Here is a 12,315-nt window from a genome sequence, read left to right as displayed (position 1 = left end):
TAATTCACTAAAATCAACGCATACGTGGATCAGCATTATTCAAATTTTCTTTTTTTTTTTTTTTTTCAAAAATTGCTCACATATCGTGTATCCTTTTTTTATGATACACTAGCTTTACATAGAAGGCCAGCTTCGAATCTTTTCTTTTTTATTTTATTTTTGAATTACACAATATAATAAATATTTCAGTACTTGTTGCTAATACTCCGAATATAGGTATAGTTATAAAAGAAAAATGTTTTCATTCTCCGACGAAATAAATACATCTCGTATTAATTTCACGGCCATTATATAAAATATAATGTGTTAATAATATTACTTTTAATACTTTCGTCTTACGTTGAAACAAACGTAATGCTGCAAGTTTCTATAAAAGTAAATATAATATATGGATAATATAGTTTAGTACGCGAGAAAAAGAAAAGAGTAAGATTCATATGTATCAAACATATTTATCGTCATATGTATCTACCATACTGTGTAATGCAATAATAAATATGAAGTCCTGAGTACACATATGTACAATTTTGGAATCACTGCGACCCATCTCCGATCGCGTTCGACTATTCATTATATCAATAAATTAAATACATTAGTAAAGGTTCTTTCATAAAGTGAAGAAAGTATGTTACACGTGATTCAAATATAATATCGAGGGATTATGAAAAATATAATATTACTTCTGTGCAATAAAGCATTATATATACGTAAATACACACACGCTTGTATCCATATTCCCATATGATTGATTCTTTAGATTCTTACCGCTCGCACTGACATAACGTTTACTCTTTTAAACCCACAAAATGTATAGTTTGTACATTTAGCTATATTAACTATGAAAAAAAATGTACAAAACATTTTCTATACAAGTCCGCGATTTACAATTATATTAATATAATAAACCACGTCGCAGGAGAATCGCGTACACTTTTGTTAAAACTTTCCATTACCTTTCTTCCGCTTATAAATATCCTACGTATGATAAAATGAGCATAGTCTACTCAGTTTAAAGTATAAATCAACAGATATACCTATTTTATCGCCGGTAATTAAAAGGTTGATGGCCAGTCTACAATGAGTCGTTAGTCGTTAGTCAGATGTCGGAAGAGGGTCGGAAAAAATCATAAGCGTATCGTAAGGCGATCGTGAGCGCGTGGCCAAATGCCATCTCTTTAATCATCGATTACAGACTTCCGATTGCCTTACGATACGTTTATAACTATTTCTTCCGACATCTGACTAATGACTAACGACTACGTGTAGACTGGTCATGAGAGTTAACAAAAAAATACATGTTAAGATCTAGTCGTCCATGACAAGACATCTATAAAAAAGAAAAAAAAATGTAAAAAAATATCAATCGACAATTTTGTCTATGTTAAATATTATTTCGGCTATTTTATATATATACTTATATAGATATAGATATAAATTACACCAATGGACGGGTTGTACGAAGAGGAAAAATTTCTCTCACGCTTTCCTCGTTAAGAGGGCGAGGAGAAGGGAAAGGAAGGGAAGGGAAGGGAAGGGAGGGGAGGGGAAAAGATAGATGTACACGTATCTTGATTCACGTAGCTGTAGCAGAACCAAGTTTATAACGATTGGAATCAACCAGCCTATTAATCTGACTAAGATCGAAATTAGTAGTAACTCTAGATTAGCCTATATATACAATACGATATTATCGTTGCGACATTACCCACTGTCACGGATTAAGTCCGCCGGGTCTCTTCCGATTTCGCCTGTTCCTTTCTAGAAGAAACGACAGATCCAACGGATCTTTCTTATTCGGCATTCTCTGTAGTAGATTTAGTAGAATAATGTTCAATTTTTTCCTCTGCTCCTCCCGCTGCAAATGATAACATGTCAAACACCAATATCGTACATACGTGTACAACAAATAGTGATCCTTCGCAATACGTACTTGAGCGTACAACGTCGCAGGTGGTGCGACCGTCAAGATCTCGCCCGACTTCCGCCTAGTCCTGTTACCACATTTGTGTTCTTTGTGCGTCTTTACGTTATCGTTGGATTCCAACTTTTGACTCCCATCTACTTCCTGCGTGCTATTCTTCTTCTTATCTTTAAATATCTTGATTCCATCGAGACTATGAGGCTGGAAATAAAATTAAATATTACTTAACATACTTAATACGATAAGTACTAATGTAAAAATGATTTTGATAGACTTATAATCGCTCTTACCAAGTAGGTGCGATAATGTTTTATACGTTGTGGGAAGGTTTCAAATGCGTAAGGTTTCGTGCATACTGTATGCCTGGCTCTAGCCACTTTTGTAAAAAGTCGTGCTGCGCGATCAACGCGATATTCGCATACATAAGTATGCTCAGGAGTAGAGCCGACAGGACGTCCTTAATTCAAAAGCACGTGTAATAAAAAAGTTAGTTTCCATTACAAAATAACGAGTAATGGCATATACAATGATAGGCTCGAATAAAACGCTAATATATATATATATAATATATGTACCTTTACAAAAAGTATGAGGATCCAATACCCAACATCGCTCAGCCACGAGATCGCAAGGAACAGCTTCGTATAACGGAGCGCACACAACTTCGTTTACATAAAACTTTCGCGTTGGCTCGTGATATGTTTCATGAGGTCTGAGATAATGATGTCCAAAGACAAACCTCTCGCCTCTATTAAATAAATGATTAAATTTTAAAATCTATAGTTCAAGTTTTCAATGGATACGCTTTGACCTACGTGTTATATATAATATAAAACGACCACTTACTCGCGATTCTTCCATAGACGTTCGATTCTGAAAATGTCCATCTGCTCGTAATCGGGCTTCTGTATAGTTTTGTACGTGTGTTTGTCAGGCGTGTCCCTTAAAACGTATACCGTGTCGCCTTGTCGGAGTTGCAGATCGCCTCGCATCAGCGTCACGTAATGCTTCTTGCCTTCCTCTTCTTCCTCGCCTTCTAATGGAATTTCTAAATCAACCTCACGAGGTTGACATCTTTCACATAGATAAGATTCGACGCTCGTGTCTGCTTTAACACAGTCGCAATGTTGCCAAACAAGACATCGTTCGCACTGGATCATCAAACCTTCATCTCTGTAAAAAATGATCAATAAAGATATACTTAAAGAAAAGATAATGATGTATGCACGTGTACAACAAAAGAAAAAGAAATTACTTTTTTAAAGTAAAGATACATATTTCTATAGGGAAATATAACGCGCGCGCGCATAGATGTGTGTGTGTGTGTGTATCTGTCTAATCTCATTCTACTTTTGAATACAGTTGAATGCATATTAGACCAATAATCAATGTGATTAATTTACCTGTGTAGTCCGCAAATGCATCTGATTACATCCTCCTCTCCAGCCGTAGATCCACGAGGTGGTAAAAAGCCTTGAGACGGCGGAGAACCTGTCGCCTCCGTTATAGCGTCCACAAAATCAGGTTTACTTCCCAAGTATAATTTCCGTAATCTCGCCGCAGCGATTCCTATCTCAGATGTTCTACCAAAGAATCTCACATTGTTGTCGAAAAGTCTTATCATATCCTGATCAAACTGTTCCGCAGTTTTGTAATGACCAGTACCAATGCACTGATCTATCGTAATCAGATCGATGGGTTCTACGATCTTCTCATAGTAATCGGATAATTTTCTTTTAGGAGGTAAAGTCATGAAAGGAATGCACAACAGCTGACCGTTTTCATCATTCGCTGTTGTAACAATTGTGTATAAATCTTTTAATACCTGTGAAAAATAAAATATTACAACGACACTCGGTTTTTTAGTCTACAATACAATAATGGAATGTAATGTCATTACATTCTCATTACAACTCTTTGTTAATGTCATTTTTTCTATTATTATTTCCGATAAATGAACCATCTACTGACCTTGGCTAGCTTTGCAGTCTTATGTACCTCCGGATCATCCTGTGCCTGTGCGAGTCTACGCGTTCGTACAGTACGCGCGTTGGTGTTCGTCAGCGCAGTTAATTGAGAGAAAAATGCATCGGATTGCGCTTTAGAGTCTCCCGAACTCTTTTCCTTCGCCACGCTCGCGTTACCGGATTTCGCTTTCCCGTTCTGTACTTGAACTTGCTGTACCGACGCCGATTTGAGTCGTCGCACTTTCTCCAGATTCCTCAACAAGAAACAGTGATGTTCACGCGCGAAGCATCGTTGCTGATAAGACATCGGTTTCACGTGCGGCGTGTTGTGCGTCAAGGTCGGATCTCCTACTTTGCGAGACTTGCAGATGTTCTTGGAGTTGGCCGATTGCACCGCGTTCGATTTACGAATGTTTTTCCGTGGTCTGCCCACCGATCTTCTTTCGATAGTTTCCATTTGCGACGGTAGAGAAGGAATGCTTCGAGCTACCCTTTGACTCTTTCCACCTGCCGTACAGAATTTTGCAACTGAAATATCTGACACTTAACCGCGAAGATACGCCATCTTTTATAAATTTGTACCTATAACACCTCTACAGGCATTACTACCGCATCTACACTGCTGTCCTTCCGATGGGTTGAAAAGCGCGAAATTGTAATCGTACGTTAATTCTTCTCCTGGTTTAATATCTCTTGATGCGAATAGTGCCATACGTGGCAGCCCGAGAACACTCCATTTTTGCATCTCACAATTCGGCTCGCACGAATGATTGACGAATCTTCCGTCACCTCCCATGCGATGACCATCGATCACTAGGCCACCGTCCAGATGCAAACAATAGTGATGCGTATCGTTGGCGTATCTATCGTTTTACACATTTTCATATACTTTTTATTTTTATTTTTATCCTTTTTTAATTTTATGAAAGTGGAAAAAGAATAAGAATGAAAAAAATTGATTTGATACTTAGCGTAGTGAAAAAAAATCATACCTGGTCGCCATCCTCGACTTGAACTCCCTCTCTGACACGACTTCACCCACGTATTCGAGAATAAAGTCCCCGGATTTGATAGCTTGTTGCGTCCTTACTCCCCACCCTTTGTCCTCCGTCATGAATCTCTGTAGTCCTGGCGACCACTCGTGCTTTTGAATCTTTTGATTCTCGCATTTGTCGCTGCAAGGGCACAGTTGTGGCGAACATTCGCTGAATACCATGCGATTAATACAATCGTCTCCGCAGCCGCTTTCTAGTTTACATTCACAGGCTTGCGCCTCGTAGAGAGTAGTTGGTTTAACATCAAAATAAATGTTCGTTCGAATTTTTCTGCAAAAAAAATACACGCAACATCATTGCACATTTCTAAATTTAATTTCTTTTATGTGTATAAAAAATTTAAAAATGATATTATTCACAATATTATATACACGCTTGAGATATGTAACATATAAACTTGCTTCGTAGTTCAGACATATCTGGAATTAAATAAAGAGAACATTTTACTTACTTGTAATTCCACGATGGCACCAAATCTCGACCGGGTAATCTCGATTGAGCGTGCAGCCACAATAAATCGTACTGCAGTTGAAATGGCGTTTTCCTCTGTCGCAACAGTTTTCCAGTCGGTATAATGTTTGGTACGTGCTCCGCAGCATAATGTTCGTCTGAATTGGCGCAAACGATAATTTTTCGTTTAGCATCGACACCGGCGAGTTTTTTAGACTCGAGGTCCTTCTTGTACTCGGAGAATATGCTGCTGGCCTGTAAATATCGCTTCTTCCACCTCGACTGTTTCTTCCGGTTATGAATGGGACCTGCTGTGGGTTTCCTACCGACCTCTTGATCCTCGCTGGCCACGTCGCTGCTGGGCGGTGCCTCGCTTTCCGTATCATAGCCCGCGCTTCTTAATCTCTTTGTGCTTCTCCCGAGATTGGAATATAGATTGGAAGGACTGGTCGAGCCTCTTCTTCTTTTGTGATTATTGTTAAAACAACCAGATAATTCCATCTTGACATTCGCCACCTGAGCATTCGCGCGTTCTAATTTCCTCAAATTCTCCTCATTTAGCTCCGCAATACGTTGATTCTGATTGTAACGTTCGAGGGATTCCTCCAACGATGCATTCTCGTCATAGATCCGACAGTCCGGTATTTTCTCGTACTTTACCGGGCTCGGATATAGCTTCTCGGACAGCACGCTGCTGTCGGATTCCACGAGATCCTTACGAACTCGCAGCTGACCGGGACAAGACTCGATTACCTCATCCGAACCACTTCGACTGAATGTCTCTTGCACCGTATTAGAATTATTCAACGTCTTCACATCACTTTTATCATGTCCCGTACTATCGCTGTTCTCCATAACGTTCTGAGCTTTGCTTGCCATCAAAGACGCCTTATTATCCTCTATATCTTCGACTATGTCCTGATCTTTACATATCCCGTTAGCGCTGGCCACGACCGTTGACTTGACCACTCTAGGAGAATCTACGAGCTTTTTCTTCTTTTTCTTCAGAGTAGGAAAGCCCGTGCGATTAATGGCTTTCCGTCTTCGTATCTTCTTCTTCGTGAGTGTCATCGTCGCGGTATTATTCATGAGATTTGGCACGTTCAAATTACCGATCTGAGCTACCTTGCTCTCGATCACAGTTTCACCGTTATCGAACATCTCGGACACGTGCGTCTCTGAGTCGACCTTTATACTCTTTTCCGTACGAACGTGTTCAATATCCATCTTGTCGTTTGACTGCGTTTTATCGGTCTTGGACGACTTGTCCGCGACGACTGTCTTTTCCGATTTACCAGATTTCTCCGTGGCAATCTTGGAACTCTTATCCGCGGACTTCTCCTTGTCCGTCTTGTCGAGAAAGCCGTGACTTTCGGATGACAATTTCGTGACGGTGACACGAAGATCCTTGACAATCTTTTTCTTCCGGCGTGGTTGAACCTCTACCTGACTAGGGGATTTATCTTCGTCGCTACCCTGTTTCTCAGATGCCGCGCTCTCGGTATCTCTTGGTCTTTTCTTCGGCGTCACCGGCATGGCTTCCTCGTCGTGAATAGAGGATCTCGAGCTACCGCCACCATATCTCGTAATAGTAGCTTCAATCGCTTCCTCTATATGGGTCTCCGTGGACGTGGACTCGTTCGCATTCGCATCGGTGCAGCTCGCGTTCGAGCTTTGCGAACTGTGCGGACTCGACACATGATAGTGGCGTTTCTTCAATGGTAACCGCTGCTCGTTCGGATTGGAACTCGTGCTGGTGTTGGCGCTGCTCTTGGAGTCAGTACCCGTTGGTATCTTTTCCTTTTTCAAGCGCCGCTTCAATTTATGATCGTCCGTCGCCGTGACATCGCCGCATTTTCTCTTTTTCGTGAGTTTCTTTACGCGGAAGATTTGTGGTAACTCGGAATGCGTGACGCTGGTGTTGTTCTTGCCCAAACTACACAACTTTGCAAATTCTTCGATCAATTTCTCCAGTTCCTGGAAGATATATGGATCGATGCGAATGGGATTCTTCGGTGGCGCGAGCAGTCTCCGACGATGTTTGTGATGATGATGATGATGATGATGATGTTTGTGACAATGATTGTGTTGTATTGGCTGCATCGGCTTGTCACACTTGTTGGAAGCCGAGCAAGCTCGCTCCATATTTTCTGCCTTTAACACGTCGCCGATTGGCAACGATATTAACGTCTGCACACCCACGCCATTGGTCTCAAAGCCAGCTACGGTAGTTTTCTTGTTGCATTTGTTCTCTTTTAGAACACGTCTAGTGGTTGGAGGCGCGACTCTCTTGGCTAGTTTTCTGGCGACGACGGCGACCGCGTTATTCCTATTCTCCTTTGAACCCGTTCTCTTATTGATGCTCAACATCTTTTGATCGTTCGTAACGTGATGCTCGCAAGACGTTTGCTTCTGTCGTGTCAACGGAACCGTAGTCTTATTAGACACGCATGTTCTATCTTGCCTTACCTTTCGGCAGGTCCTACCATCGCACTGTGGCACGAGCTTGCTCGCGGTGGATCTGCTTAGGCACTTTACTCTCATCGGGGAACTCGTTTCCCCGGGGGTCTTCTTCACCATCGTCTTCTCCCGCGAAGAGCTTTTCACCGAGTTACCGTAACGTTTCTTTTGATACGTCGTTTTGCCCTTTAATCTTTTACTCGCAGGAGATGCGTCCTCTTTCTTCATTTCCCTCGATGCAACGGGCTTTGCGTTACCCCGCTTCCTAACCAAAGATGCGTCTTCTTTCGTGCTCTTTCCAGTATTCGCGTCTTTTGCAGCTTCCTTCTTTTCCGTTAATCGAGGTTCGGGATTTTTTAGATTTTTTAAAGACTCGTTTCGTTCTTTCTCCGCTTTCTCGATCTTTTGGATCTTTTCGACGATTTCCGGCTTTAAACGCGGCCTGCCGGGTCCGCGTGGTTGCGTAGACACTGTTTTTGCTGGTCTACCAGGTTTCCTTTTCGGTGGATAGAGAACCCGATCGACGTTCACTGCCGGTTTAGTGGCGATCGACGATTGGATCGGGGATTGAGTCGGCGCTGGAGGACTGACAGGACTGATGGCCAGGTGTAACGGACTATTGTCCACCGACTGAATACCAGAGTCGGGCGACACGTTCGATACGCATGGGTACTCGTTATCGTTGTTCAATTTTTTGCCGCATTTGCTGCGCCTCTTCCGTGGCTCCGACAGCATGGCAGTCTTTTCGACAAATTGCTGCAACAAAGTGGAGCTGTACACAGGCACGGGATTCTGATCGCCGTTTTCACTCGTGTCCGAGTCCGCGCCGAGCGACATGCGCTCGATCGCCTTTGACACCAGCCGACCGCTCTCCGAATCTTCAAATCCGTCGAATGGCGCGTCTTCTTGCTCTTGCGGAGGCAAAATGGTCGCTAAATCTTCCTGATTGATTTCTTGTAGCGGCGCGTGATGGTGATGCTGATGTTGTTGTTGCGACTGTTGTTGCTGTGTTTGTTGCGACGCCGCGTGGCCCATAGATGAGTCCGAGTCTTGGCTACCGTCTGAGAACTGCAACACGTCATACATGTGACGTTACATTTATAATATATCGTGTATCGTGTATTTTGATAAAAAAAATAAAAAAAAGTCTCGACGTGGAATAAAAATCAAGACACAACGTACATAATTCACATATATTCTCATAAATTAAAAAAATTATAAATTACAATCACCTTAGTCCCATGCGTGGTCTTGCCCTTTTTCGTGACGGTTCTCTTACTTTTCTCACATTTAATTTTCTCGGAGTTTTCTTCTTTCTTTGGACCTTTCATGGTGATTTTCAATTTCAATGCTCCCTGCAACGTACGAAAAACAATCTTTTTACACAAGTCGCAGGAATAAAGCGATAAATAACAATTTTAAAAATACGTGTCTTTTAACGTACTTGTTCAAAATTAGTTTCTTGAATGGAAAATGTTTGTTCGCTATGTTCGGACGAACAGTCCGAATTAGATCCGCTATTCTCTTCCTCGCCGCTACTTTCGTCGTCTGACTCAGAATTAGAATCCGAATAAGAGCAACTGCCTTCGCTTCCACCAGAGCTTTCGTCGTCGGAATCAGAATCTTCTTCGGAATCGACCGAATCTGTTCCTGTACGTTAAAGGAAACAAAACAAAAAAATTAATCCAACAGCAGTCCAAGTTATGAACGTTATACCTGGCGGTATGAATTTTGAAGATACCATTAGGTTCAGTAGCAGGATCCCAACTACCGCCACCTTTTATGGCATCCATGTCAACGGTTGAAGGGAGCTCTTTCTCTTGCTCCCCATCGTTTTCTTCCCAATTCCACGTCTGCAATTCCAAGTCGGAAGGATGGTGAATAACGGCGTTCCATCCTGCATCACCAGACATTTTTCAGCTTATCTGACATCCAGCTGAATCCAATAGAATACCATTCCTTATACTTTTGCGCACTCATCAAGCCTCTTTGCACGAACAAAAAGCATATCTTCAAATCTTGTTCGATAAAATATTCACTTGCAAATACGTGTCACGGTCATTTTCATTCGTCCCATACCCAAGTTCTATGCAGGGCAAAAAGTTGTCGCTACACACCGTGATTCTGAAAAGACGAGGATATTATCGTTGGTTGACAACGTCAACGTGTGTGTGTGTGTGTGTGTGTGTCAAAGATTTATATTATTTATATTTAATTTAAAAGACACGACGGATGCTAAGACTGTGGTAAAAAAATTACGTGTCAGACACAAGTGGAATACGTATCGTGGAATAAAGAATAGTTGGTCCCTATGAAAACAAACGTCGCCGCGTGAGCGTCTCTGAAACTTTATGACAAGTACATACATCTCCGAAGGACTCGACGTATAATCAGATTATAGTCTGATTTAAAGCGCGCAGAAACAAAACGAAAAACTAAAGTTTAAAGCCCCGACAACGGACGAGCACGATTTAATCGTCGTTAGTGTCGTTACTCCATCGGCCATCTGTAATGACGCATCACACGTAAACAAGAGCTAGATACGTAACACGTAACGCGTGAAAGCGGAATATTCGGAACATCGCGCACTGTCTCAAAAACTGATTGTGAGTAGTGATAATGAGTCGCGGGTTGCGGCGGTTGCGGTCGGTAGGCCGCTCGCAATCGAATCATTGGCCTCGACGCTGCGCCGCGCGCCGGTTACCTGGTCTTGGTCGGTGGATATCGCCGATATCGCCGCACGATCGGCGCCGCAACGACAGCTGTTTCTCGTGGCGCGGGGTGCGCCGTACGCGCACCGTCACCCGTCACCCGTCACACCGTGTGGCGTGTGCGCCAGGTGTGCGTAGACGACTTGGGATTTGGCGCGAAACGTCAGCGCGTCAGTCACGAGACGGGACGCTGTCGTGCCGCGACGGTCGCCCTGGACGCGGAACCGAGGTCGTCGGGCCGCACAGGGCCACGGAGGAGCCGCTCGGGCGGAGACCCGTTCGCCAGGCGACCTTTTCGTCGCGTCAAGTACAATTCCAAGTCCGATGTTTACGTCCCGACAGCGCGACCACAAAATGGCGTTTCTCGGCGACGTCGGACGTCCCTGGTCCCACCGTCCCAGCTCCGTGCGCGGTGGTGCGCGCCGTGCCGACTGCCGACCGCGGTGCCCCGATCACGTCAGGTCGGAATCGAGCGAGAAAAGGCGCGTCGCTCGCGCGATTGTATCGCGTCGACACGTGAGCGATCACCCCGGCTGCGCGTTGCCACGATTATCGCAGAGATTTACAATCCCCCCGGCACTTGAACATCAAGGTAAATTCGCGTGAGGCTCGCGCTCGCGCGACACGCGTCAAGATCCGCGCACTGCCTTCGCCTTTCGCCGTTCGCGACACTGCTGCCACTGCTAGTGCTGCTCGCGGGCCGCGGGCCGCCGCGCCGGCCGCGGCTCGAGGCTCGAGGCCGCGGCTCGGTCCGCTCGGTCGCCAGGGTACGCGACGCTACCGCCGCACGGCGGCGAGAAGGCGAACCGTGTGAACCGCGAACGTCGCCGTCGCGTCGGTAATGCGGAAACTAGACTCTACAGTCTAGACTGTCTAGAGTCTAGTCAGAGAGAGAAACCTGATGCCCGTTCTAGACTGGAGGATGATGCTACTCTCGGCTCATCCGAGTAGTAGTGTAGACGGGTAAAAATCTATAGTTTATGTATAGTTTATGTCACGTACACTATAGCACACTATAGAAAGGAGGATGAGCCGAGAGTAGCATCATCCTCCAGTCTAGAACGGGCATGAGAGAGACCATCCGGCCATTTTCGTGGGAACGCATTTTCCGACGCGCCGCCTGAGAAAGTGCATCTCAACCAAGTACGTCGTTTCGGTCGGTAACTGCACATGGTTTGCGTCCGTGCTAATGGTTCGTGTCCAAACTAGCCAGCTGGAGGGGATATGCTGGCTGTGGCGGCCGCGCTCGGCCGGCCCGGCGCTCGGCAAGCTTCGAGCGAGGAGAGAAGGACAGACATACGATCTCGGCTGTCTCGGCTGTTTCCTTCTTCTCTCTTGAGCTATGACGTGTAGCTGCTTTGAAAAGGAGACGGCATCGTGGCATCGTGGTATCTGGCAACGTCGCATAGCCGGCCGGCGCGTGCCAAAGCAGCTACATAGCCCAGTCAATAGAGACATTTAAATGGAATTAATTCCGGGAAGCAATTTTTTTTTTTTTACTGTTTCGGAGGGTCATGAATAGTCTAAAACCGGATTTTCGGGCGTCCAACCTTGGAGCGTTGGCCGCCCGTTTGCGTAGAAGGGTGCGTTTGTAATCATCTCGCTTCGTTTCAACTTTAGAGTGAACGTGGTACGAACCAAACTTGTAGAAACGTTAATACTCTACACGTTTGGTCCTTATCATTTTTCACCTAGGATCGCGCGTTTGGGTCTTAGACTCGAAAGTGGGGGGTGAAATTTTATTATTTTTT

At 44.2% G+C, this 12,315-nt stretch overlaps 1 protein-coding gene across 3 annotated transcripts in view; it reads right to left on the bottom strand.

Moving 5' to 3' along the window:
• Window positions 1-44: 44 nt before the first annotated feature.
• Ash1 (uncharacterized) overlaps window positions 45-12,315 on the bottom strand; it is a 44,432-nt gene continuing 32,161 nt past the window's right edge. Inside the window, exons 1-14 of one of the 3 annotated variants that reach the window (XM_071780985.1) lie at window positions 10,558-11,259; window positions 9,595-9,977; window positions 9,298-9,503; window positions 9,086-9,208; window positions 5,395-8,921; window positions 4,881-5,213; window positions 4,471-4,751; window positions 3,893-4,395; window positions 3,325-3,746; window positions 2,768-3,094; window positions 2,497-2,669; window positions 2,212-2,378; window positions 1,931-2,122; window positions 45-1,855 (exon numbers count right to left, since the gene is read on the bottom strand). In XM_071780985.1, coding sequence (XP_071637086.1) covers window positions 1,712-1,855; window positions 1,931-2,122; window positions 2,212-2,378; window positions 2,497-2,669; window positions 2,768-3,094; window positions 3,325-3,746; window positions 3,893-4,395; window positions 4,471-4,751; window positions 4,881-5,213; window positions 5,395-8,921; window positions 9,086-9,208; window positions 9,298-9,503; window positions 9,595-9,766 — 6,570 coding nt within the window. In that variant the 5' untranslated portion in view covers window positions 9,767-9,977; window positions 10,558-11,259 and the 3' untranslated portion in view covers window positions 45-1,711. Of the gene's footprint in view, window positions 2,123-2,211; window positions 2,379-2,496; window positions 2,670-2,767; window positions 3,095-3,324; window positions 3,747-3,892; window positions 4,396-4,470; window positions 4,752-4,880; window positions 5,214-5,394; window positions 8,922-9,085; window positions 9,209-9,297; window positions 9,504-9,594; window positions 9,978-10,557; window positions 11,260-12,315 lie in introns of those variants that run through there. The other 2 variants (XM_071780983.1, XM_071780984.1) reach the window with 2 other exon arrangements.

Source organism: Temnothorax longispinosus, chromosome 6 (assembly GCF_030848805.1).
Source record: "Temnothorax longispinosus isolate EJ_2023e chromosome 6, Tlon_JGU_v1, whole genome shotgun sequence".
In the NCBI taxonomy this organism is placed as follows: Eukaryota; Metazoa; Arthropoda; class Insecta; order Hymenoptera; family Formicidae; genus Temnothorax; species Temnothorax longispinosus.
The sequence above is the reverse complement of the archived record's forward strand: the minus strand, read 5'-3'. Positions and strand labels throughout refer to the sequence as shown.